The sequence below is a fragment of the Narcine bancroftii genome, chromosome 10 (assembly GCF_036971445.1).
Source record: "Narcine bancroftii isolate sNarBan1 chromosome 10, sNarBan1.hap1, whole genome shotgun sequence".
Lineage (NCBI taxonomy): Eukaryota > Metazoa > Chordata > Chondrichthyes > Torpediniformes > Narcinidae > Narcine > Narcine bancroftii.
In genome coordinates this window covers 11,380,858-11,408,251 of record NC_091478.1, presented here as the reverse complement: position 1 = coordinate 11,408,251, position 27,394 = coordinate 11,380,858, and the positions used below count along the sequence as shown (strand labels likewise).

Sequence of the window (27,394 nt, the reverse complement as noted above, 5' to 3'; positions counted from 1 at the left end):
TGACAAGATATTCCCTTGGTCTTCAAGGGAGGCTAGTGCAGAAGTTACAGGGGCTCTGGCAAAAATATTGAAAATGTCCTTAGCCACGAGTGAGGTGCTGGAGAATAGCTCACATTGTACCATTGTTTAAAATGCTCCAAAAGTAACCCTGGAAATTATAGGCTGGTGAGCCTGATGACAGTAGTAGGTAAATTATTGGAAGGTGTTCTAAAGGATCTGATATACAATTATTTGGATAGCCAGGGACTTATTAGGGATATCAAAATAGCTTTGTGCATGGTAGGTCGTGTTTAACCAATTATATATAGTTTTTCAGGGAGGTTACTAGTAAAGTTGTCGAAGGAAAGCTGTGGATGTTGTCTACAAGAACTTAGACCTTAGACAAGGTCCCACATTGGAGGTTAGTCAGGAAGGTACACTAGGTATTCATGGTGAAGTAGTGAACTGGATTTGACAATCGCTGGGTGGGAGAAGCCAGAGGGTAGTGGTGGATGCTCGCTTCTCAGACTGGAGGCATGCGACTAGTGGTGTGCTTCAGGAATCATTACTGGGACCATTGTTGTTTGTCATCTAAATCAGGAGTGGTCAAACCGCAGCTTGCAAGCCACATGCGGTTCTTTGACCTTTAATATGCGGCTCAGCGCCAGTCCTCCCCATCGCCTGCCCGACTCGCACTGCCAGTCTCTCCCCCTCGCCCACCTGTCTCGCGCTGCCGGTCTCTCCTTCTCACCCTCCCGACTCACGCTGCCGGTCTCTCCCCCTCGCTTGCCCGACTCGTGCTGCTGGTCTCTCGCCCGCCCGACTCACGTCTTTAATAGTCTGATTTTTGTAGTATTGTATTTTGGTCATAAAAAATGTTTATAATAAGACTGATTTTGTAAGGTGGAAATCTGATTAAAATATCTCTCATTTTTTAGTTTACCTTTATTTTACATATTTGTGTCTTTTTGATTACAGAAACTAATACAAATTAAAAGTTTAAAAACTGCATACATGAAAATATTATTGCATATAATATGCATTTTTAAAAATTTATATAAAATTTTTGTTACAAAATGTGTATGTGACAATAAAAATGCATGTGTGAATTTTGTTCTTGTTCTGTGGCTCTCAAGCATCTGATCTTTATCGTTTCGCCACCCCTGATCTATATTAATTATCTGGAGGATAATGTGGTAAATTGGATCAGCAAGTTTGCAGATGACACTAAGATTGAAGCGTTGTGGATAGCAAAGAAGATTTTCAAAGCTTGCAGATGGATCTAGAACAGCTGGTAAAATGGGCTAACAAATGACAGATGGAATTTAATGAACAAGTATAAGGTATTGCATTTTGGAAGGACAAACCAAGGTAAGCCATGCATGGTGAATGGTAGGGCACTGAGGAGAGCGGTAGAACAAAGAGATCTGGGAATACAGATACATAACTCCTTGAAAGTGGCAAAACAGGTGGATAGGGTTGTAAAGAGAGCTTTTAGCAGATTGGCCTTCATAAATCAAAGTATTGAGTACAGGAGCTGGGATGTTATGTTAAATTTGTAAAAGATACTGGTGAGGTCAAATCTGGAGCATTATGTGGAATTTTGGTCACCTAACTACAGGAACTGAGTTACAGGGAAATGTTAAACAGGTTAGGACTTTATTTCTCTGGAGCGTAGAAGAATGAGGGGAGATTTGATAGAAGTATTTAAAATTATGAGGGGGATAGACTGAATAAATGCTTTTTCCATTGTGGGTAGGTGAGGTACAAACCAGAGGACATGGGTTAAGGGTGAAAGGGGAAAAGTTTAGGGGGAACTTCTTCACACAGAGAGTGGTGGGAGTGTGGAATGAGCTTCCAGCTGAAATGGTAAATGCAGGCTCAATTTATCATGCAAGAATTTTGACAGATACATGGAATGGAAAGGTATGGAGTATTATGGGTTGAGTGCAGGTCAGTGGAACGAGGCAAAAAATGGTTTGGCACAGATTAGAGGGGCCGAGGTGGCCTGTTTCTGTGCTGTAATTGTTCTATGGTTCTAAATAAGTCTGGATGTTTTTTTTATTGTCTGTAGTCTTATGTAAGCAATTAATTAACAGCTGAATAAAGGAGAGCCCTTACAGTTCTTAATTACTTAAATTTATCCTAAGTAAGTGGAGAGACATAAGTTATCCTTTTTGTGGCTTCACTTAAAGCATAAAATACTTATTGGGCTCTCTCCAATAGAGCCACCAGAATTTACTTTGCATTTCAGCCATTCGCCGACATATGTCCGAGTTCCGTTCTGACCGACCGGTCAGATCTTGAAATGGACGCAGGTCGGGCGTACGTTAGCATGGCATGTAGTCCCCACACTATCAGTCCCCACGCTGATCCCACTGCCCTGCGCTCTCCCAACAGCCCACTATCAGTCCCCAAGCTGATCTCAGTGCCCCATGCTCTCCTGACAGCCCACTGTCCCTGTACTGAATTCTTTTATCCTGAGAACTGAGAGATGTTGTGATGTACACAATGCTGGGATACTGTTTGATGGTCACCCAGCTGTTAGCACTAGTGGAGATATGACCAAGCATAATTTCTATATTTACATATATATTTTTTAAAAATATATACAGTATTTTTTTTTTCGGTCATATGTACAGATGGTCATAAGTCACATAGGTTTTAAGTAGGGGTCAGGCTGTACTTCCCAATGATATCAACCCTTTTTAATCTATCCTAAGGAGGAGCTTCAATACAGCGAGAGGTTGTCAAGTTCTATTTACAATAACAGCCACCGGTCACAGATACCTTCAACAAGGATTTATTTGAATTCTATCAACAAGCAACTCCCACAGAAGTCACTATGTCCTTTGACAACATTGCATACTTACATACATAAATTCTTTCTTTCTTCTTCTTTCTTTGGCTTGGCTTCGCGGATGAAGATTTATGGAGGGGTAATGTCCACGTCGGCTGCAGGCTCGTTGGTGACTGACAAGTCCGATGCGGGACAGGCAGGCTCGGTTGCAGCGGTTGCAAGGGAAAATTGGTGGGTTGAGGTTGGGTGTTGGGTTTTTCCCTATACTTCACTGTCTACCTTATGTTTAGATCATTCAGCGCAGAAAGAAGCTTAATCAAAAAAAAATCTCTTCTCAATCAACCAATTTTCTCTCTGATGATTTTGGAATAAATGATTTGTCTCAAGAGAAAAACGACATCTGCCTTATCCCACTCTCTTGTTAGGTCAAGGTCTTCGAGTACTTGAACTCAAGTATTTAATACAAACAGATGTGAAAACAGAGTATCCTGCTTCAGGTTTAGACACATCAAAAGCCTCCATCAACTATTAATAAAGTACTTGGATAAATATCAGATCAAAACCTTTCTGTTGCTCTTTCTCCACAATCCACACCCTCCAGAATCCAGACTCCCTCAAACCCCAACCCCCCTTACCATCATCAACCATCTCTCACAAATCACTTAAGTAAGGAAATAAATATTTGTAGTGTAGACCAGAAATTGAATTAAGGTTCTTAATCTTGTGCTGCATAAGTAACTTGCCTTCAAAATCTTTAACAAGAAAAATCTGTAACAAGCAAGGTATAAGAGGAAAAAACAAATGCAAAGGACTATAGGTTCCAATGAGCACTTAGATTAAGAGCTTATAAAAGAGGCACCAAATCAAATAAGAAATCAGGCATTTATAGACCTGCACTACGAACACAGAAGTAACCATATAACAAAATAAAATAAAAACAATGTACTTCCTATATAATGGATTTTAAATTAAATGCAAATCTTTCCCAACACTTAAAGCAGTGGTTCTAACCTTTCTCTTTCCACACACATACCTCTTTAAGTAATCCTTATGCCATCGGTGCTCTGTGATTTGGAAGGGATCGCTTAAAGTGGTATGTGAGTGGGAAGGGAAGGTTGAGAATCACTGTTCTGGACACAATTGTTACTGAAATATTTTGCTTGAGAAAAATTGTCACTGGCCCATTTCCTTTGGAGTTCTGAAACCGTGCACAAAACGAGTCAATTAGGTACGATTAAAACTGTGGTTTTCAAACTTTTCCTTTCCACCCACATACCACCTTAAGCAATCCCTTACAAATCACAAAGCACTGATGGCATAGGGATTACTTAAAGTAGTATGTAAGTGGAAAGAAAAAGATTGAGAACCACTGACTTAAAGAGTAAGACTAATTAAAATCAGCAAATTTGAAAGTTCTGCTCTACACCTGCCATACATGACAAGGAAGCACAATGTAGGTCATTATGAAGTCTGATCAAAGTAGATCTGAAATTAACATTGGACTGTATGTTTGTATAACCTAACATATAAAAGCAAAAATCAATTTCATTTCCCTAACAAACCAGCTTACACATAAAAATTGGTGAATGCTATATTTATTCTAATCAGCTATTTGTTTCTATGGTGTTCACCACTTATGTGTAAAATTGGTCGGAATTATATCTGTCTGAGATTCATTTTTTTCAGTAATGAGCACTCAAAAGCAGCCAACGAATTCAAATGCAAAAAATCTTAAATATTACTTTCCCCAACTTCCCCAGAATGAAGGAGATAGAATCAGCCAAGAAGAAAGTGCAGATTTTTTAAAAAATCTCAATTTGTTTTCCATTTTATTTGAAACCCTTGTTTATTATTATTATTACTAGGTTAAAGTCAGTTGGATGTAGTAATTCATGTGATGAAACCTCCTGGATTACAGCCAACTAGTGACAACAACCCTGTAATCACCCTAATGTTAGACAGAGCCTCGGTTTGATCGGATCAAAGAATGGCTCAATGCCAAACATCATTTGAGCAATAATGCCCATCTCTGATCTTTGGTAAAACTATTCTATTAAATCACATTTGTCTGCTCTTTCCCCATATTTCTTTTCTCCTTTTAGAATTTACTTTTTTTAAAAAAAAAAGATTGAATCTATTTCCAACATCCTTTCAGGGAATGTAATCTGCACCACGCAATTTGGCTTACAAGTTTGTGCAAATTCCCTAGTTTTAAGTTTTGGGAGATGGATTGCCACTGGGTGCCCCTCATTTAACAATATAATGAGTCCAATGTTCGAGTTCAGTGAGGAAAGGTCTGGTAAAGATCAACCAGAAACTTCAATATCTGTGGATTTGTATGTAATTCCCAAACTCGAGTCAGTCACCTGCCAATTTTCTCCATTTCAGCAAACTTGTATTTCACAGTTAAAAGATTTCATGACCTTATAATCCACCAAGCCGAAACTGCGTTGCCCAGCCCTCCTGACTCAAGAAACTCGCAATCATTTTTTTCTGCTTGCTGGTAACCATCAAAATGACAAGCTCCGTGGATGACAGCACAGGCATTGCAGGTCAACTCACACCATTACTGAGTGCAGCACAGTCGAATTCTTTATCTCCCAAAGTCACAAAAGTCAAAGGCCATTTCATTCTTCAATCACCAAGATGTGTGGCAGTTCTGCACATCTTTATGGAAGGCACTCACAAGGAACAAGAAGAGACCAAGGATAATTAAAAGGCTTTCAACAATGCACCAAAGAGCAATTGCTATTCTCATAGCCACAATAAACTGTTGCAAGAATGCTTCAATGTTTTATTCATATTGAGATAGTAGAGAAAATACACACAAACTACTAAATCCTGATCTGTTTATAATAAAATCTATCTATTTCTTCCTTTCTTTACTAGTTTTGAAGACATCGTGCAAAATTGATTGGGATCACATTTATTTGTAATGCCAAACAGTCATTAACTAGTTTCAATGCTGGAAAATTGCTGATAAATTGCAAGATGCTACCAGTCTTCTTGATTAAATCTGTAAATTGACTGGTTACAGGTTCAAAAAGTTTCCCATAGATTAATTAAATCTGCAAAAATTAAATAATATTTCCACTATTTTTATTTGTAATAAACATTTGGAATTTTAAAATCCTTTGTATTTGTTCTTTAAGATAGTGGTGTCAGTTATAAAAACAACAATTAAATAACGGATGTCATAAAATGCATTCAAGTTATTTAACCAATCACAGTTGTTTTCTAAAATTTGTTCAAATAGAATTTTGAAACCTCTTCCATTCAATTGAACTGGAAGATGTCTTTTTACACTAACTTAGGTAGGATCTTTTCACTTTCATGATAAAAAAATTCAACTTTACTAATGCCAGACTTCAGCTCTTTCTGCAGTCACCAACTTCCCCTCCTCCTTGACCATTGAACCATCCCCTCACAAGCGTTCTCATTTTAATTGCAGTTTGACAAATTAGGTTATGATGAATTAAACAAATAATTCTAAAACAAAATGGAGACACAGCCTTGCACAAGAAAGGGGCTGGGTTGTTCTAAGCCCCTTTCACACTTGCAACTGATCCAAGAATCAAATGCCAATTGGCCTTTAAAGTGGCTGGGGATTGACAGCCTCGACCCCGAGTTCAATCCTCAGCATCTGCAGATGCTGGCGTTGTGATCAGGTGAGTGTGAAAGGGATAATTGCATTGTGGGATTGAAATGACCCAAGTTTTTGCGTGAGTGCATGAAGAAAAGATTATAATGAAGGTATAAACCTTGCCGTGGGAAAGTCGCGGGGGGGGTGGGGAAGAGAGAGAGAGAGAGAGAGAGAGAGAGAGAGAGAGAGAGAGAGAGAAATAAATAGCAATAGTGGACAATTTTTAAACAGCGTGGGAAAATTGGTAGTGCTAAAGCACACAATTTATAAAGACTGTGGGGAGAAAAACCAATGGCGGACCTGACTTCCCAGAATGCCATGCAGGAGACAAACCCGTCTAAGGATGCTCTATGTATGCAGCCAGGCATAAAGGCCTTTCTCTGCTGCATGGAATTCTGGGAGGCAGGTTCATCATCGCTTTTTCCCCACGGTATTTATAAATTGTACGTAATAGCGCTACCAATTTTCCCATGCTGTTTAAAAATTGTCTGTTATTACTATTTATTGCTTGCACTTTCCCACGATAGGCATGATTAATTTTGTTCACATATAAGATAATAATACATTGATCAGGATTTAGGGCAGGTCCACCATCACTCGATACGTCATGACATCACCAGTAGATGGTAGAACAGTCCTAACCCCGGGGATGGCTCCTTGCAAGTGTGAACGCGTTCCCCCATTCCTATCCCAGGACAGTAAATGTCCAATTTAGTGGGATGCAAGTGTGAAAGGGGCACTAGATACAACCTTTCAGCTCCAATGGCTATACCCTGTATTTAATTTTCACAGACCCATACTGAAGGATCTGTATTGGAGGCTTTCAAAACACAGCACTTCTACAGTGTGAAGCAAGTAACAGAACCAAAGGCCCCAGTCCCAAACTCAACCACTGTCAAGAACACATTTCAAGTTTTGAATTCAAATAATTAAAGCAAATACAAATAAGAAAGTAAAAAATAAAAGATTTAGGTTTTACAAAAACAAAACACAAAAGCATAGTGAAATTAAAAAAAGACTTTGCCTGAAATATCTTATTAATGGAGGTATGCAGATTAGCAAACCCTGGAGATTGCTTCTCATATACCGCCCATTGTTGAAATAAAGATGAACAGCCAGTTGCGAAGAGGGTCTGTCCCCTCAGCTCAGTCTGGAACTACCAATGAACTCAGTGGTGATCCTAGCAGCTGAGCAAGAGGTCTGGTACATTGGCATCTGATCTCCACAACGTTTCTAACTACGATGTTGTAGTGCACAGAAACAAAAGCCTCAGATGTACTGAACATTGGAATGCTCATTGGAATGTTCCCTTAATCCAGACTGTTACCCCTGGCCTACTTTGGCATCTATACTCATTATGTTCAATTGGCACTCTTTATGTGAAGCAGACTTTATTCGCTGCTTTCTTCCATAACTCAATGATGCAACTTGCCTTAGTTTCTCAGGACAATTATCAATTTTAAATTAGCATTTGAGCCTACAAAATAGGAACGGTAGTTCACAGCCGTGATATTCATAGCACTTAGGGGGTCAGTTCATCCCACCAGTATCTATTGCCTACTTGTCCGCTTTCAAAGCCTTTTCTCTTCAATTAGATCGGCTGCTATAACAACAAAATAACAGGACAAAAACTTGCATTGTGTCAGCTGCTATCCTTCAAATATATCACATCAATTTATCTATCTTTCAGCTTTTAGGACATCTCCAATAATATCATAAAATTTTAAAAACAAATGATCTAATGTGAAACAGAATTTTGTGTAGCGTGAAAGCCTATTTTTAAGGCAAAATTGATGTTTGTGTCTGTACTGTAGCAAATTCAGTCAAAAGGGTACAGTTGCAATGTTTCCATTATTTATAGAAATAGTGAGGTACTGCAATATCTTTCAAGTATTTATAAATCTAATTTCTTCATTGTTTCAAATTGGTATTTTGTTAGACCATTCCCATCATATTGCAGGCATTCGGCTCATTGAAACTGCGCTGACAGAATTCACAAATCACTGCTCAAAAATTTGAGACAAAGAATAAAATCTGCTTCCACAAAATTAATGTGGGGGGAAAGAAAGTATAATAAAAAAATCAACCCCAATTTTTTCCAACGCATTTCTTGACACACGTGTAGGTGACATTGCTTCCCATTACAGAGAATCACAAGGTGGGGTGTGGGGTGGAATGTGTTCCACCTCATAATGTGGGGTTTGTGGATACTGAAAATAATTCCTCCTTTCATACTTGCATGTAACATTCTGCATATTTTTGGAAGAAATCTTGGCAATGTTAACTGGTTTAATATCACTGTACACCAGCCTTCAATTTAGTATGTAGAAAGACGGGTTTTCAAAGATTAGTATGACAAAGTTGACAAGCAAAGTGCAAAACAAAATGTACATTACTGAGAGCATTCCATAACATAAATATGGCTCTAAATTTACCTGACTAACCTTAGCACGTCCTTTTAAAAAAAAACAATCTACAACCCAAAAAATGAGCAAGTCATAGAATAGAAAACCATGCCTACTTATCATCGGAGAAAACTGCTATTTTGTCTCACAGCAGTGATTAATGGTGAGAAGGCACAAGAGCAGATTTGCAATGGATACAGTGTAGAATTCCACTGTTCGATTATGACAGAAGAGGGAATCGAGAGAGTAAACTACTGATGCATATTTACCAACGGTATTTGCTAAGATCCCTTTCATAGGGCAAATAAGTAATGTGTAAGAGTGTAGAATTAGGGGAAAAGCAGATTTCTAGGTGGCTTCACGACAGAAAGCAGAGTGGGAAGAAAGATAGCACAGGCTCTTAGTACAGGCAGTAGAAAGAAGAATCAGTGCTCGGTCCCCTCTGGTCAGAATTTTCATTAACAATTTAGATTATGGAATCAAATCAACATTTTAAAATATTGTTCTGTTACCAATATCCTTATGGGAACACAAGCTAAACCTAAAGTCTGCAATATATTGGAGAGGAAACTGAGAAACTTGCACAAAGAGAGGAAGACATGGTCAAATGAAGTTAACCATAAAAACATATGAGGAAGTGATTTATGGCATGAAGAATATGGAGGTTAATTTTAACTTGAAAGGTATAAGTATATATGGTGAAGAGGAATAAAGAGAAGTCAGCGCCTATACACATTAATCACTAAAAGATGTACCAAAGTTAAAATAGCGTAAAGAAACGCAAGCAGAGCATTAGCAAGACTGAAGAGAAAAAGAGGGGAACTTTGACAAACCTTGCCTCCACTACACCAGGGTGGCCAAACCACGGCTGGCGAGCCACATGTGGCTCTTTGACATATACGTGCGGCTCGCAGGAATACGTTGGCTGAGATAGAAATCGTACGAGCCAGTGCTTACTATGGTAATTTTAGTGCGCATGGCTTGCGATTGAAAAAATTTGGTATGCATACCGTATGTACTCATGTAAAAATCGACCCCTGATTGTTTTTGTCCCAGGCCGCCCTCCCATTCAGGCTTCTGATGCCCTGACTGCAGACTCTTGGCTAGGCCCTGGCCCCCTGCCTGCCCATCCGAGCTCCTCATGCCCCGACCTCGGAATTACCATCCGGTGCCGGCCGCTTGCCCGCCCACTCGTGCTCCCGACTCTCCAAACGACGCAGGTAGTTTCATGGTTGAAAGTAGTACACATGTAATAGTCAACCCCCTAAATTTTACCCCCAAAATTGGTCCACATATGTGATAGATTACAGGACACTGAGTTTGAAAATTTAAAAATAAAATATCCAGAAAAAAATTGATCCACGTGATTCAACAGGATATGTTACGTGTACTTTTCAATTATTGAAACTACTACAACATAGCAGTTTAAAAACTACATACATGAATAAATATTATTACATACATGTATTTCTTAACATTTGCGTAACATTTTTGTAACAAAATGTGCATGTTAGAGTAAAAACATAGTATTTTACATCTTGCAGCTCTCAAACATCTGAAATTTATCATATGTGGCTCTTACATTAAGCAAATTTGGCCAGCCCTGCACTACACCATAGAACTGCATACACTTCTGGTCACCAAATTACAAATAGGGAGAAGGTGCAGAGAAAAATTAGCTGTAACGAATAAACTTTCTCCACCCTCTCTCAGCTGGCAATCACAGCTTGCGGGTAATTCAACCTTCCTTGGTTTCCATCCTAGCATACACAGTTTCTTCGTTAACAGGCTGAAAAGTCATCAATATATCTATCTCCCACAGATGCTGAGAAGACTAGCTGAGTTCCTCCAGGACTTCATTGCTTTCAGCTATAATCACAGCGTTTACAGCCTTATCGTGTTTCACTCTGGCCCAAGGAGTTCATTCAGTTTTTCTCTCCATCGATGCTTTCTGACCCACTGAGTATAATCAGCAAATTCAGTTGTTATTTACAAGTAGGTGGAACTCCCTAGCATGGCTGGTGATGGAAGCCAAAGGTAAAGGTGCATTTATGGAGAGGCTGGGCAAGCACACAAAGGAGATTTTTACTCTCAGAGATTTAGGCGAGGTAAGATGGGAGGAAATCTCATTGGAGTATAAACTCTGGTATGGACTAATTGGCAGGCTGGACCCTACCATATCCTCCCCACCTGCACAAGATCTGATTTCACAAAAAGGAGCCTTCGCCAATTTTCATCCATTCTGAATACCGATCTTGGTACTTTCCCATGACACGACCTAGATGTTTACTGACAAATCGGAGTTTCGGTTTGTACCATGTGGGGGAAAAAAAACAGCTTTATTTTTAATGACTGCAAGGGAGAGGAAAAAAAATGAGTATGAAAAAACATTATTTCTATTGGCCCAGAATTTTGAACACCATCTCACTGCAATTCCTCTGGAAGTCTCTTCTCTGCCACGTTTTAAATTGAATTTCAGAGATACGGCAGCTCATTACGTATAAAAATGCCATTTCTCAATGAGCAATGAGATGCCATAAACAAGTAGATTAGAGCTCTTGATAGATAAAGGTTTACTATCTGCAAGCAGCTGCAGTTTGACAGGAACAAAGGGACGCTGTTTTCCATGAATACACAGTTGCTACAAGCGAGCAGTTCACAAGCTTGTCACTATCTAACCACAGATACTTGAATCAGGAAAGCTCTTCTCCCTGCTGCAGGTGCAGGGACCTCTCGCCCCTCCCCAATTCACACTTATCTTCATTGTGACCATCATCCTGTACACCAGCCATTCTCAATCTTTTTTTTTTGGCTTTGACCCCCCCCACCCCACCCTGGAATCTGCTCAATATCTGTAAGCCCCCCTTTCTTGTGAAGCAGTCGTCTAGTTTGTTTCTCCTGTACTTCATTTCTGCTGACTAGATAAAAAAACATAAATGGCATTTTATGATTTCAGCCCACAGCACCCCCCTCTCCCAAAATGTGCCTTAACCATCAAGGGCCGTAGGACCACCCCCCCCCTTGAAAATGGCTGTTCTTCATCTGATAGGAAGAGTAAAGGCAGCAAGGATGTGTGGCTAGAGCTCTACAATCTGGCTCAGCTATGGATGCAGAGAATGAAAACCAGCCGGGTTTTGGGACTATTGTCTCCTCGGGTCCCTGAGACACTGCAATTGTGCAGTCACAGCCCACTGATGCAATAATTCCAGTGTCTGCAGGTTCTGTGTTTCACTCCCTCAGCCCACTGATGTTCCATCTTACAAGATCATCAAATCACGTGCCAGCATGGATTCTCAGGCAATGCACTCACCTGAGCGTCCCACAACCAGCCGTTGAGCTTGGTCAGTCGAGTGAAGTAGGACCATCTAGACATCTATCAGATCAGAATCAGAATTTATTGTCACGAACAAGTCATGAAATTCGGTGTTTTGCGGCACCGTCATAGTTCAAACATTCATATTATAACCGTCTTACATTACTTTAAAGACACTAATGCTAGAAAAGTAAGGCAGTGTCTTTGTGTAGTGCGCGTCGAAAGAACCAAAGAATTGTTGATCCAAACCAAGGCTTTTATTAACTAAAAGACTGGAGCATATCACAAGTAGATCGACCAGTCCTGGTCTGGCTAGGAGCAATCCTTTAAGACCTGCCAGTAGGTGGGGCTACACTCTCAGCCAATCATAGTCATCCTACACTACCATCTGTACATAGACACATTGGTGAGAGAATCTGAACTCTCACACTTTGGTTCATTGATTATTCAGGAATCAGATGGCAGAGGGGAAGAAGCTGTTCTTGTGCTGTTCAGTGCTCATCTTTAAGTTCCTGTACCTTTTTCCCCAATGGGAGCAGAATGAAGAGGGCATGGCCTGGGTGGTGGGGGTCTTGAAGATAGAGGCTGCTTTTTTAAGACACCACCTTGTATAGATGTTCTCGATGGAGTGGTCTGGTGCCTGCAGGCTGAGTTAAAACCCTCCATAGTTCAGTCTTGTCCTGAGAGTTGGTGTCTCCATACCAGGCAGTGATGCAGCCAGCCAGAATTCTCTCCACGATACACCGATAGAGGATTATGATAATCTTCAGTGATATACCGAATCTCCTCATACACCTCACAAGGTATAGCTGCTGGCGAGCCTTCTTTGTGATTGCATCAACATGGAGGCCTCCAGGACAGATCCTTGGAAATGTTGACACCCAGGAATTTAAAGTTCTTGACTCTCTTCACTACTAAGCCCTCAATGAGAACTGGGTTGTGTTCCCCTAACTTCCTCCTGAAGTCCACAATCATCTCCTTTGTTTTACTGACATTGAGCGCAAGGAGCTGGTCTATCTCCTTCCTGTACGCTTCCTCATTGCCATTGTGATTCTGTCGAGAACTATGGTGTCATCGGCAAACTTGTAGATGGCATTGGAATTGTGCCTGACAACGCAGTCATGGGCGTATAACGATTAGAATAGTGGGCTAAGTACACATCTATGGGGTGTGCATGTGTTGATAATCAGTGAGGGGACATGTTTCCAATTCGAACTGATTATGGTCTTCCGATGTAAAAGTCAAGGATCCAGTTGCAGTGGGGCGGAATACAGAGGCCGAGACTTTGTAGCTTCTTGAACAGCACTGAGGGAATAATGGTGTTGAAGGCCGAGCTGTAGTTGAAGAAGAGCAGCCGTACGTAATGCATTCCTGTTTTTGAGGTGATCCTGAGCTGAGTGGAGAGCTAGTGATATAGCGATTGTGACGATAGGCAAATTGCAGTGGATCCAGATCTTTGCTTGGGTACGTGTTAATTCCATGACCAGCCTCTCCAAGCATTTCATCACAGTAGAAGTTAGTGCTACTGGGTGGTCATCGTTGAGACAGCTCACACTACTCTTCTTGGGGACCAGGATGATTGATGCCCTTTTGAAGCACATGTGAGTGGGGGGAAAAGGTTGAGAACCACTGCTCTAGATCCAATTGTTACTGAAATATTTTGCTTGATAAAATTGTCATTGCCCCATTTCCTTTGGAGTTATAAAACTGTGTACATCACGAGTCAATTAGGTATGATTAAAACAGTGGTTTTCAAACTTTTTCTTTCTACTCACATACCACCTAAAGTAATCCCTTACTAATCATAGAGCAACCTATGACATTGGGATTGCTTAAGGTGGTATGCGAGTAAAAAGAAAAAGTTTAAAAACCACTGATCTTGAGAAAGACTTTCTCAACCACCTTAAAAATCATCTGGATTCTAAAGTGAAAGGAAGCATAAATACAGCAGCTTGGTTGCAGCCACACAAAGGATACTGTGACTTCAAACCTTGTCTAAAAGGTCGTGAAGTGAGAAAAGCACAGTGGTGCATTATTTTATTCAAAGATCCTATGTTGTATGTTCATATTATTTAATTCTGTTTTACATTATTCTAAACACCTGTGAAATTCATAAATGTGCAGAGAAAACAGACTATTGGCACTTCTTAAAAACTTTCTTGTGCCTTCAGATATAATTCTATTGGACAGCTGCCCGCACCGTCAACATTAAGGCACCCATTGAGTGATCACGTCAGCAGGTAAATGCTAGAGAAATCTCTTCCTTTTAGATTTCCATTGTGAATTTTAAAAACATTTAAGCATTCTGCAGTGAGTTGTGAAGCTGCCCAATCAAAGCTACTAATGTCTCTTGTGTTGTTTTTACACAAACAGTGTGAAGGAAAATCCTTAGGGTTTCTACAGATACATTATCAGCAAAAGGATAGTAAAGGACAAAATTTGTCCCCTTGTAGATCAGAGTGGTCGGCTTTGTACGGAGCCAAAAGGGATAGGGGAAGATCTTATTTGTTTTTTTTCACTCAGGAAACGAGCACAGCGTTGTGGGAAGTAAGTAAAACAAGCAGCGAGGCCATGGAAGTTATACAGATTAAAGAGGAGGAAGTACTTGCAATACTGGATGAGATTGGGATCGGTGTGCTATGCATGAGCCATGGCGGTGAAATTGATGGCAGTAGTTGTATGCAAGGCATCAATGTCACATCTGGACAGGGCGTCGCCATTCACTTTTCCATGTCTGATGAAAATTGTAGGATGAAGACCAAGTGCTGAATCTCTCTGGGCGAGTAGAGATGTGTGCTTGAACTCGCAGCATGCGCAAGAGGCTGATGGTCTTTAAAAATGGTGAACAAACGACCTTCCAATATAAAAAGTGGAAATATTTCACTGCAAGATAGCTGGCCAAGCGTTCTCAACCAAATATACTATACTTTGCCTGAGCTGGCAACAGCTTGGCTGAAAAAAATGCCAGAGGTTCCAATTGCCCACAGACTCATTGTTCTAAGCCTGCTCCCACACCACTGAAAGATGAACCTGTGGTAAGAGATAGCAAGGCGTTGGGCTTTTGATATACAAGCGTCATAGCATTCACAAGCACAGTCTTCAAGTACACACAGCAGCGTCTCCCAAAGTTGATGCTTTTTTGCATACGACTTATTGGATTCTTTTAGTAGTTCTGTAAGGGGTAATAGAGATTCTGCAGCATTGGCAGGAATCGGCGATAAAAATTCATCACGGCTTAAAAAAAATTGCCACTGGCCAAATGTAATGGGTGTAGGAAATTCTCGACTCTCGCACTTTCGATTCATCAGGCAAAATATCATGTTGCGGAACTCTATGTCCCAAAAATACAAGATCAGCAGCGCAAAAAATGCATTTACTGGGATTGGTCGCAATGCCAAACTGATCAAGCCTCTGAAACAATGAGATGAGGTGGAGCTTGTGCTCCTCTGCATCCACACTTGGGATCAGAATATCATTGATGTAAACAAACACAAAATCGAGGCCAGCAAGTACATGGTCCATAAGCTGCTGGAACGTTTGAGCTGCATTACGTGGACCGAATAGTATTCACAGAAACACAAATGTGCCAAAAGGGGTAATTACTGCTGTCTTCGTGACATCAGAAGGCTCAACTGGAATCTGACGGTAAGAACGTGCTAGATCTCTTTTCGAAAATGCATTTGCCATGGAGGTTTGCTGAAAAGCTTTGTAAATCGGGGATGTTGCATCGGGCAGACACGGTAGAATTGTTCAGGGCACAATAATTAGCACAGTTTACAAACAAATGAAGAATACACTCACTCGTTTCCTTCAGCACACCATGAAGTCAACTTTCTTTTTATTATTCACTGGGCACAACACTCCCCAAACACCACCCAGCTAAACTCCTCTGACCTGCTCATTGGCACACTGCCACTCTCAGTCTCCTCCACCTCATGACACTTAACAGACCTGCGTATGCGTGCTATTATACCCCCTGTGCCTCTCCTCGCTTAAGTCATCAGCGACGGCCAGCACTGCTCTTGATGAAGTACACACAATGTTTCATCAGACATGGAAAAGTGAATGGCGACGCCCTGTCCAGATGTGACATTGATGCCTTGCATACAACTACTGCCATTGCGACAGATTTACTAGGATGTTGTCTGGACTTCAGGAACTGAGTTACAGGGAAAGTTTAAGTAGGTTCGGAGGTTATTCCCTGGAGCATAGAAGAATGAGGGGAGATTTGATAGAGGTACTTAAAATTATGAGGGGGTTAGACAGAGTTAATATAGGTCGGCTTTTTCCTCTGAGGTATCTCTGGTGAGATACACAAACCAGAGGACGTGGGTTAAGGGTGAAAGGGGAAAATTTTAGGGGGAGTGTGATGTGGAACTTCCTCACACAGAGAGTGGTGGGAGTGTGGAATGAACTACCGGCTAAGGTGGTGAACGTGGGCTCATTTTTAACATTTAAGAAGAATTTGGTCAAGTACGTAGAAGGGAGGGATATGAAGGCCATGGACTGGGTGCAGGTCCTGCGGCACAGACGAGAAGGGCCAAAGGGGCCTGTTTCTGTGCAGTCGTGTTCTATGGTTCTATGCGCGCTTTCTAAGCACCGCTTCCTGTATATATCGTCAATAGAGGGAAGGAAGAGCCCAGTGATCTTAGTAGTTTTAATCACCCTTCGAACTGATGCTATGATGCAGCCGGCCAGGACACACTTTGTTATGCTCCTGTAGAGAATTGTTAGGATGGCGGCCAATTCCCTTGACATCCTCAACCTACTTAGGAAGTTCCAGCAGTGTCTACACTTCCTAACAAATTTTCATACTTAAGGCCAACAGCAGCTCTCCAGTTCATAATGTGCACTTGATCATTTAACATTTGTAAAATGTGTGCCAAGTCAACTAATTTTCGATTGAGTACTTCTTCCAATATTTTATAACAGCTAGGACAACAAAGCATTATTTCTCTTTCAAGAAAATGATTCTTGTATACAACAGTCTGAAGACAAGACAGTGAAGGGATCAAACTGAAAAAATCTCAGGTGTCTCATCATGATGTAGGACAAGACATACAGTGGAACCTGCAGACAATGGTGTTCCCTTGTACGTCCAAATTCACATCCTTCTTGATGGTAGAGGCCACAGATTTGGGAAAAGATATCAGATAAGCCTCGGGATGTAACAAGCTAGTTATAGTAGTGTGGTGCACTGAGGCAGCAGCAAGCAAGCACAAAACTCAAAGACTGTCCAGTTCATGCCTTGGTGGCTCCCCGTGTGACTGGCTCAGGAGGGGCCAGCTCAGGTTTATATTCAGGTCAGCTGATTGACAGCCGGCCAGGTGGAGTCAGCCCCTTAGGTGGCTTTCCTGCAGGTACAGAGATCGCCCCCTGCAGTAGGCTGGTGGTCATATCATTTAGCACTGTGGATAGGTTGGCAGTCAAGTTGGCTGCTTTAACTTGGGTGGTATCAAACTTCCCAAGTATTCTTGCAGACGCTCCCCAAACAAGTGGGTGGTAATTCAGCTCACTCTTAAATTATACTTTGTAGATCATGGAAATGCTTTGGGAAGCTGGTAAGTAATTCACCGTGGAGCACCTTGTAGCCTTAGCATTCCTGTGGTTGATTCATTTAAGTTTCAAGTCAATGTTTAGCGAGGATACTGATTTGTTGATGGCAAAGGCATTGGAGATCATCAGGCAAATGTTATTTACCACTCATCAGCTGATTTCTCTCCTCCTTGTTCCGCATGCTCACGCTCTGATTTGTTTTCTCAGTTGCAAATCAAATTGAACATTTCAGTGAATATAACATTTCGGTAACATGAGCGAGTTAATTGAGAAAACAGGTGCTGATGACGGGATCCAGGATTCTGCTGAAAGGAACTCTTGCAGTTAAGTGTAAGGCTGAGGTGACTGAGTTCCAAGTATCACAACCATTTAACTTTGGAAGATATGGGTAATAAGACAGAAGAAAAAAAAAGCTGACATGACAGGGAAAGGAAGTAGCTCTCTGAAAGTGGTGGGAACTGGAGAATAAGAGAGAGAGAGAAAAGTTGGAGAAGTCAATGTTAATGCCATCTGGTTGGAAAGTGCCCAGACGGACTATTAAGTGTCGTTCCTTGAACTCGTGGGTAGCCTCAGTTTGGCCGTGTGTGAGGCAATGGACAGACATGCCACTGTGGTAATTGGGTGTGGAATTAAAATGATCGGCCACTGGGATGAGCTTGATTGACGTTCATCAAAAGTAATAATCTTTGGATTGTCCCTTGACATAGGGTTAGACTGATCAGTAATTTGAAAGCATGACTCAAGAGCTGTGTCCAGGTTTTGATTCATAGGGCACAAGACCAGTAACGAGGAAATTTAGGTCAGGATCCACTCACACCAAGCTAGAATTCGGGTCATCCTGGTGAATTTTTGGGTTTTGGGTAGGATCCACTCACACCAAGCTAGAATTCGGGTCATCCTGGTGAATTTTTGGGTTTTGGGTTGGGCTAACTTATACAAAGGCGGCAAAGGTAATATTTTTAAGAAACGGGAAAGTCAATATTTCAGAACAAGGTTACAATTTGTATCACTGAAATAAGTTTAACTGATAAGTAGTTAAAATTGACAAAACAAGTTTGCAGGATTCATAATTCAATGAATTTGATGTACTAGCCATCAGAATAACATGTTTGAACAGTGACCATGAAATAATCCAAGGCGCTTGACATTCTGAAAGGATAGATAAAATTTAAAAAAAACAAATGAGTGGTTTCCCTACCACTCCTCTCCCACTCACCTCTAACCGAAGTAACAGACTGGGAGTTATGGAGGTATTCAGATGTATTGTTAGAGTACATACATAACATCACAAACAACCCGGAGATTCTTTTTTCTGTGGACACAGCAGAATTCCACTAATGGGTGGTGCAAAAAGTAAACTGTATGCAGTGCAAACATGTAAATAAATAAAAGAACTACAAACAGCTAACAAATGTAAACAAATTGTGTGCAATGCAGAGAGAACAAAAGAAAATCAATAAAGTGCACAAGTAAGAGTCCTTAAATGACTCTCTAAGCCTTTTCACATTGGCAGCCCTCTAAGATGGCATGTGAACGACCCATTTTGAAAAACCAGTAAGGTCATTCACACTGGACCAATTAAAAACAGGTTCTGTGCGCCCTTTCATATTACCAACCCGGTATCACAGAGCTTAGGTGGGCCCAATCTCCAGCGGTGACATCCTGAGCGGCACATTACGTACTCGCAGGCAGTGAATGCTTTGTTCTATAAGGAGATTACCCAAACCTCACTCCATCCCCTCACTCTCCAGGTGGGGGAGGGGGAGGGAGGTGTGGGGGTGTCGGTGTTATTCGATGGGTCTCAAAAAGCAAGGACTCTGAATGCAGTTTCGTAGTAAATTATTTTATTTACAAATGACAGGCGTGGGAAAATGTTAATGGAGATAACACACAAATACACACACAGTTTAGAGCGAGCGTGGGAAAGTGGTAGTAGGAATAAAACACATACGAGCTGGGGTAAGTCACACCGGCAATGAAACACATGCATAAAAATGGTATCTTCTCATCCAACAATCAGAACTCCTAGAGGTAATTGAGGATTTTTTTTACTCCATACCACAAATGTTTAATTTGATGAACAGCATGTGGACTATTTGTAGTCATTCCGACAAGTTCCTGATGTTGTTCTCATTCTGCACTCTTTCCATATGTTCGTTAACCGTGTTCTCTGCTGTGATCTCACCTTTTTGCTCTTTCCATTCCCTGCCTCTTTAAGAATCTCCCATGCATGCAAGAACATCATCAGGATGTCACTAATAGAACCCAACACACTGGATTGCCTGTTCACATTGGACCCCCCATACTGGGTTGGGTGCACTCACGCTGGCTGGTTAATTTCCACTTTCAAGTGTCAGTGTGAAGTGGGCTACTGATTGAGTTTGTCATTGAGGAGTCTAATGGTGGAGGGGGAGCAGCTGTTCCTGAACCTGGTGGTGCGAGTCTTGTAGCACTGAGACCTCTTTTCTGATGGCAGCCACGAGAACAGAGCGTGTGCCTTGTGATGTGGGTCTTTGATGATTGCTGCTGCCCTCTGATGGTAGCAATCCCTGTAGATGTACTCAATCGTGGGGAGGGTTTTGCCTGCGATGTCCTGGGCTGTGTCGACTACATTCAGGGGTATTGGTGTTCCCATATCAGACCATGATGCAGCCGGTCAGCACACTTTCCACCACACCTCTGTAGAAATTTGCCAGGGTTTCTAGTGTCATATCAAACCTCCGCAAACTCCTGAGGAAGTAGAGGCAATGAGATCCTTTCTTCACGATGCCATTGTGTTGGGTCCAGAAAAGATCCTAGAGAACATAAATTTGCTCACACTCTCCACCTCAGACCCCCCATTAATCCTCTGGCTTTCCTTTCCTGAAGTCAACAATCAGTTCCTTAGTTTTGGTGACACTGAGTGCAAGGTTGTTGCTGGTACATCATTCAGCCAAGTTTTCAGTCTCCATCCTGTACGCTGACTCATCCCCTTCTTTTATACAACCCAGTATCGTGGTATAGTCTGCAAATTTGTCAATGGTGTTATTGTTGTACTGAGCTACACAGTCAAGGGTGTAAAGTGAGTAAGAGCACAGCCCTGTGGTGCTCCAGTACTGGTGGAGATTGTGGAAAAGTTGTTTTTGATCTTCACTGATTTTGTGGTCTGGAGGTGAGAAAATCAATGATCCAATTATGCAGTGGGGTGTTAACTTCCAAGTCTTGGAATTTGCTGATCAGTTTTGAGGGGATGATAAATGCTCAACTGTAGTCAATAAAGAGCATCCTGATATATGCATCTTTGCTGGCCAGATGTTCCAGGGCTTTGTGTCGAGCCAGTGAGATGGCATCTGCCATAGACCTGTTGCTATGACAGGCAAGCTGGAATGGATCCTTGTCACCGCTCAGATAGGAGCTGATCTGCTTCATCACCGGCCTTTCAAAACACTTCATCACTGTTGATGTAAGTGCTACTGGTCAATAGTCAATAATGCAGAAAGTATAAGAAATGTTGGAGGAGACTATTTTGATATGGAATGAAAGAAATCTAATTGTTAAAAATTGTTTGGAGTAAAGGATGAGTTCAAAGAACGCCCACGGGATAGGGCAGCTTAGTTGCACAGAAGAACTGGATGAATTAGACCTACTCTTGTTTAATGTGTCAAAGTTAATTATAAAAGCATTCTTAACAAAAATAAAAGGCATATAACAAACTTTTCTGTGCAAAGGGGAATATAATTCAGCCTGAAATTAGCTCTGAACCATAGATACAAAGCTAAATTGGCTAAAATGAACTGGAAAATTAGATTAAAAGATTTTCCAGTTGATAAGCAATGGCGAACATAGAGAAATATTTTACAGCAAATGTCTGCTCAACTGGAATACGAGAGCTCAATGGGAAAGTGATGCATGTGTAACCAATAAAGACAATTTGGATAATATTAGATTAAAATAAAATGTATGTAATGATACCTGGAAGAGTTAGAAGCCTGAGGATTTAGAGTTTTGGTAACACATATAATTGAATAAAAGTGATAAAGGGAGAAGATACACTGTGAAAGCAAAGAAAGCATGAAATAAAAACAAAGGTCGCAGGAGCTTCTACAACTGTAAAGAAAGGGTTGTTTCAATAAATGTGTTCTCTGTTGTCAGTGCAAAGTAATGACTAAGACATTAAACAGGTGATTTATACGTCTTCACAGTCCCAGGAATAAACATACCCAAACAGCTAATGGAAGGGAAAAATAAAACAGTTAGATAAGAGAAAGTACTGAGGAAATGAAAATGATTTAAATGGGAACAATTCCTCGAAGGAGGCGGATGCATGAATTGATGATGATTTTCTCAAATTCCCTGGATTCTGAAACAATTTCAGCAGACTGGACGACAGGAATCGTAAATGTGCATTTTTTTTTTAAATAAAGAGACAATTGGGAAATGGCAAAATCTCAGCCGTAATCCTTGCATCAGTTATCAGGAAAATTACTGAAGCTATCAGCCCGCTTGTGATAACTGGACCTCTAGGAGATCATAAAAAAAAGGCAGATTCAATAATGTTACATGCAAAATGTGTTTGACAACTCTAAGAGGAGTTTGAAGTTGTATCTACCAGTGCAGACAAGTGGCAGTGATGAAAGCTCATACAGATTTTGAAAAGGTACCACATGAAAGTATTTCACAAAATAACTCACAAGAGATGGGGCAATAATTAATATGGATAGAAGATTAGTTAGAGGAAATAGAGAGAATAGGACTCAACATTGGCAAGCTGTAATAAGCAAGATGCCATACGAGCAGTATCACAATTTATATCGTTTATAATCGAGGTTGATATATTGTAGACTGATTTTTTCTACCTATCAAATTTAAAAAAAATATTTTTGATGCTTGTATGGAATAAACAACATTCAAAAAAATTCAGATGCTATAAAAAACAGAAAATTAGATGGAACTACTCAACAAGTTAACAGTTTCAGGTTGATTGGATGATATATGAAGGTCATCCTTCATATATTATCCAAGAAGGAGACAGATGGAACCTTTTTTTTAAGTGGAATTGAAAATCTCACATTGAGGTTGGAATGATGAGGCGTAGATGCTATTTGATTTGTATGGATCTATTTTTAAAAAATTGTATTTTACCTTAGAAATACAATTTGAGCATGGGAGCAGATGGTTAAAGGGGTACTGTTGAAAAAAAGATCAAGTTCAGTGGGCTTAAGCATCAGTACTGAGTCTGAGGGGGCTGATATGCTGGCTGCAGGCTCCACTTGAATTGACTGCTCCACAGTTCTTGTAAAATGTAAGAACAGGGCTGTCAAGAAAACCAAACTACGGTTTGGCAATAATTAGGTAAATAATCCCATGAGATAAAATCGAATGCAATCAGCTGTTATATTTCTCAACTAATTAGTCTCAAATAAATCAAGAGGCCAAAATAAACTTTGCAACGTTAATATTTCTGAAACAATTGATATTTTTCGTTTTTGATGAAAGTTTCACTTTACAGACTGTACTTCTGAACACTGCTGAGGAATCCATTTTGAATGCAGCAGTTCTTCCTTGCATCGTGCTATTGGTCAGCAGGCCAATGGGAGATGATGCAATAGCTTTATCAAAAGTACAAAATGGCCTTCAAGATTTGAGACTGGTGCTTGGTTTCTCCTGACAGCTTGGATTGACTGCAGTAGCTATTAACAACTCCAGAGACTCCTTATTCTTTGCAGTTTAGTTATGGTGTTATTTGCCAGAACAGGCAGGTAGGTAACTCATGCTGATACTGATGTACTCCTGCTGCTATGTTCATTCACACCTATGGTGGTTCGGACTCTTCCTAACATCTGTTTACTCTAATACATTTCCCCAGTTATTAACACTTTCTCTTTTGCCGTTAGATTAAGTGTTAACCCAATTTAAATCTCATGATTACACAGTCACTTGAACAGAGTAGGAATTAAATTTGTAAATATTTCCAATTTTAAAATGTAATTAGAGATGCATAAAAAGTTCAAACAATTTATCTTCATTAAAAGTTCCTATTTTAGAAGAGCCTTATCTGCCCTCTAAGATTTCCACGACTGAGGCACCTTAACTCAGGAGCCCATGTTCCATCAGTCCGTCCGATAAATGCCACCATTACTCGAGACAAGGAACGCTGCCAAGGATACCCCAATGGTGATATAAATGGTCTTTATTCACTATAGTGACAGAATTTGGATTCGGTTTAAGGTCACAGAAATTAGGGTAGCCACATTTTCAGAAAGGAAAGGGCCACATTTAACATGGAATATCAAATAACTAGAAATGCCATTTCAATGCATTTTAAAATAAAAAAGGATACAAAGGAGGAAAATAAAGGCCGAGAGAGCTAACAGGAACACTCGCTAATTATCAATGGCACAAGAAATATCAGTAAATGTAAGAACTGAGTGAAGTAATTTAAAATGTTACTTGGTCCACCGAGATTGTTTTTTTGTAAAACCCATTCAGCAAGTTCCATGACCACCATAGCAGATGAATTTTTCTTCCTCAATTCCAGTGTAATCCTTCCAGCAATAAACTTAAATTTCCAGCCCCGACAACATCTTTGTAAATCTCCTCTTCCCCACCCAGTGATATTGTTTATTTGTCACAAAATACCTGGTAGAGTAAGAGTTCTTCTTCCAACAGGTTGGCGCTGACATTATATACAGCCATATAAAGAGCAGAATTTCCATAGGATAGGATTACAAATGAAAAGGAAGATCAATTAGCACCAAGCACTGCTACGGGGTTCATTCAGGAGTGTGACAGCTGCAGGGAAAAACCTGTCTTTAAGCCTGTTTGTGCATGCTTTGACACTCTTAAGCCATCTTCCCGATAGGTGGAGAGGAGAGTGTGCTCAGGGTTTGATGGGTGCCTCTCCTCAGCAGTGTCAAATGCAGCTGGGAATCCATGAAGGGGAGGGAACTTTTTGTTACGTTCTGAGCCACAGTCATTGCCTTCTGCAGCTTTGTCCCAATCTTGTGCAGAGCAGCTCCCATACCAAGCTGTAATGCATCCTGCAAGTATCCTTTCAATGGAGCCCTGTAAAAGTTGTTGAAGGGCAGGGTGCATGCCAAACATCCTTAGTCTTCATGTTGATGTGCCTGTCCCAGGGTCAGGTCATTGGAGATATTAATTCTTGAGAACTTGAAGCTATCTACCCTTTCGACTTAAGTGCTATAAATAAAACAGGCGTGTGCACGCTGCCCCTCTCCTGAAGTTAACAGAGCATTGAACATTACAGCACAGTACAGGCCCCTCAGCCCACACCTATAAACTTACTGAACAATAACCTAAACTTCCTTTACCTCACACCCATAAAACCATTACATCCATGTGCCTATCTGCAAATCTTTTGAAATTCCCTATTACACCACCATTCACCATCACCCCAGCAAAGCATTCCAGGCATCCATTACTCTCTGTGTACCTCTGACATCTTCCCTAAATTTTCATCCACTAAGCTTGAACAGATGTCCCCAAGGAAAATGATGCTGGCTGATCATCTTATCTATGCCCCAAATGATCTTATATGCCTCTATTAAGTTAACTCTCATCCTCTGTCTCTCTAAAGATAAAAGACCTAGTTCTGTCAACCTTGCTTCAAAGAACATTTCTCCAATCCAGCCAACATCCAAGAAAATCTTCATTGACTGTATATTTTGGCTTATGTCGACCCTCATTTTGAGTGTTTTATGATATATCCGGCTTATAAATCAATCCAAATTTTCTGGATGCCTGAGTTGGCCCATTGACTGGTGTATAAGTCAATCCCCTGTGGACTGATCTGCTGGGCATTGGCTGGAGGTGAATGCTATCATGGAGGGTCCATTGAAACAATGCAACTCGTGACGAAAATATGAAGTGAGTTTTAAATTCAAAATTATAGAATTGGCCCAGAAAACCAACAACTGTACTGCTGCAAGGAAATTTGATGTATATGAGAAGTTGATAAAAGATTGAAGGAAGAAAGAAGAGACTTAAAGAAAAATATCAAAAATCCAATGCTCTTTGAGAAAAGGAATCACTCATTGGCCGGAGTTGGAAAATCACGTTGCAGAGTGGGTTCATGAACAGAGGCAAAAGTGCTACATAGTCACATGAAATAAGAACATTTGCACTGCAGTGGGCCAAGTCGCACCCAGAAATCAATGGATGATTTTGAGGCTACAGTCGGCTGGTGCAAATGTTTCATGAACAGGAAAAATCTGGTATTATGACAGAAAACAAAAATTGCACAGAAACTACCAAAAGATCTTGATCATAAAGTTGTAAGCTTTCACCAGTTTATTATACATAACTAGCAGAAACACCTGTTTGCATGGGCAAACATCGGAAACATGGACGAAACCCTCATAAATTTTGACATGATAGGCAATTGAACAGTGGAATGGAAAGGGGTGAAAACTGTCCAAACCAGAAGTACAAGCCACAAATGGACCAGGATTACAGTGGTATTATCGTGCATGGACGACGGGACAAAGTTAAGACCCAAGGAAATCTTCAATGCAAAATTAGACTGAAAATTCCCTGCTGGTATTTTGTACATTTTCATAAAAAAGAATGGATGGATGAAAATAGTGTAAAACTATGGAGAGACAATGTGTGGAACAGATGGCCGGCGGTTATGCAAAGAATGGAGTTTGCTGGCCTGAGATATATTTCGTAGCCACTTAGCTGAGATGACTAAAAGTAGATTAGCACTACATAATACTTTAATGGCGGTTATCCCAGGTGCTTTAAGGTCTACCTTTCAACCTCTCGATGTCTGCTTGAACCAGCCTTTCAAACAAAGTTAGAGGCTGTGATTAAAATCATTCAAAAAGTGCAATTGATGGCACTTTTTGTGGGACACTGACGGCAAAGCTGAAACTACCTCATCAGATACAGACTGGGTTCCGTATGGTGACTGTTTAAACAGTTGAGTATGAATGTGCTTGCCGCCATCTTTGCCTCAGACAGTGATAGGGAGAGTGATTTTGAAGGGTTCAAAATGTGTTGTTATTTTCAATCAAGATCTCAATGAAAATCTGTTGCAGTTGAGTTTTTTTTTGTTTTTCAAGGGTCAACTTTATATGCTGAATTGTCGTGGATTGGATTTTGAGCTAAATTTAAGGTCTCAAAAGTATATCCTGTGTATAAGTTTACCCCCATTTTTTGATTTTTTTGGGGGGTTTTCTTTTCTTTCTTTGGCTTGGCTTCGCGGACGAAGATTTTACAACTCTATTTATATGCCAAAATATATGGTATATTGTTCCTGTAAATGAGATGACCAGAACTGAACACATTACTCCAAGTGTGATCTAATCAGTTTCATAGAGCTGCAACATTATCTCATGGCTCTTGAACTCAACCCCCCTTCTAATGAAGGCCAGCATACCATACACCTTCTTAACTACGACAACCTCAAGAGCTTTGTGGATCCAAGATCCCCTTGCTCCTGCACAATGTTAAGAATCCTGCCATTAACCACATACTCCACCTCAAATTCCAACATGCATCAATTAACACTTATCTGGATTGAACTCCAATTGCCACTTCTCCACCCAAATTTGCATCCTGTCTATATCCTGTTGTAAACTAAAACAACCTTCTACCCTATCCACAACTCAAACCTTTGTATCATCTGCAAACTTACTGATTCACACTTCACTTCTTCATGTGGGTCATTTCTAAAAATCAAAAGTGCAGGGGTC

General features: G+C 40.5%; 1 protein-coding gene across 4 annotated transcripts in view; it reads right to left on the bottom strand.

The window, feature by feature from the left end:
- LOC138744163 (fibroblast growth factor receptor 2-like) overlaps positions 1–27,394 on the bottom strand; it is a 166,944-nt gene that overhangs the window by 135,325 nt on the left and 4,225 nt on the right. For 2 of the 4 annotated variants that reach the window (XM_069899848.1, XM_069899839.1), the window contains exon 2: positions 12,138–12,200. The exons of the other annotated variants lie outside the window; for them this stretch is intronic. In XM_069899848.1, coding sequence (XP_069755949.1) covers positions 12,138–12,192 — 55 coding nt within the window. In that variant the 5' untranslated portion in view covers positions 12,193–12,200. The remainder of the gene's footprint in view (positions 1–12,137; positions 12,201–27,394) is intronic. 4 annotated transcript variants of the gene reach the window in all.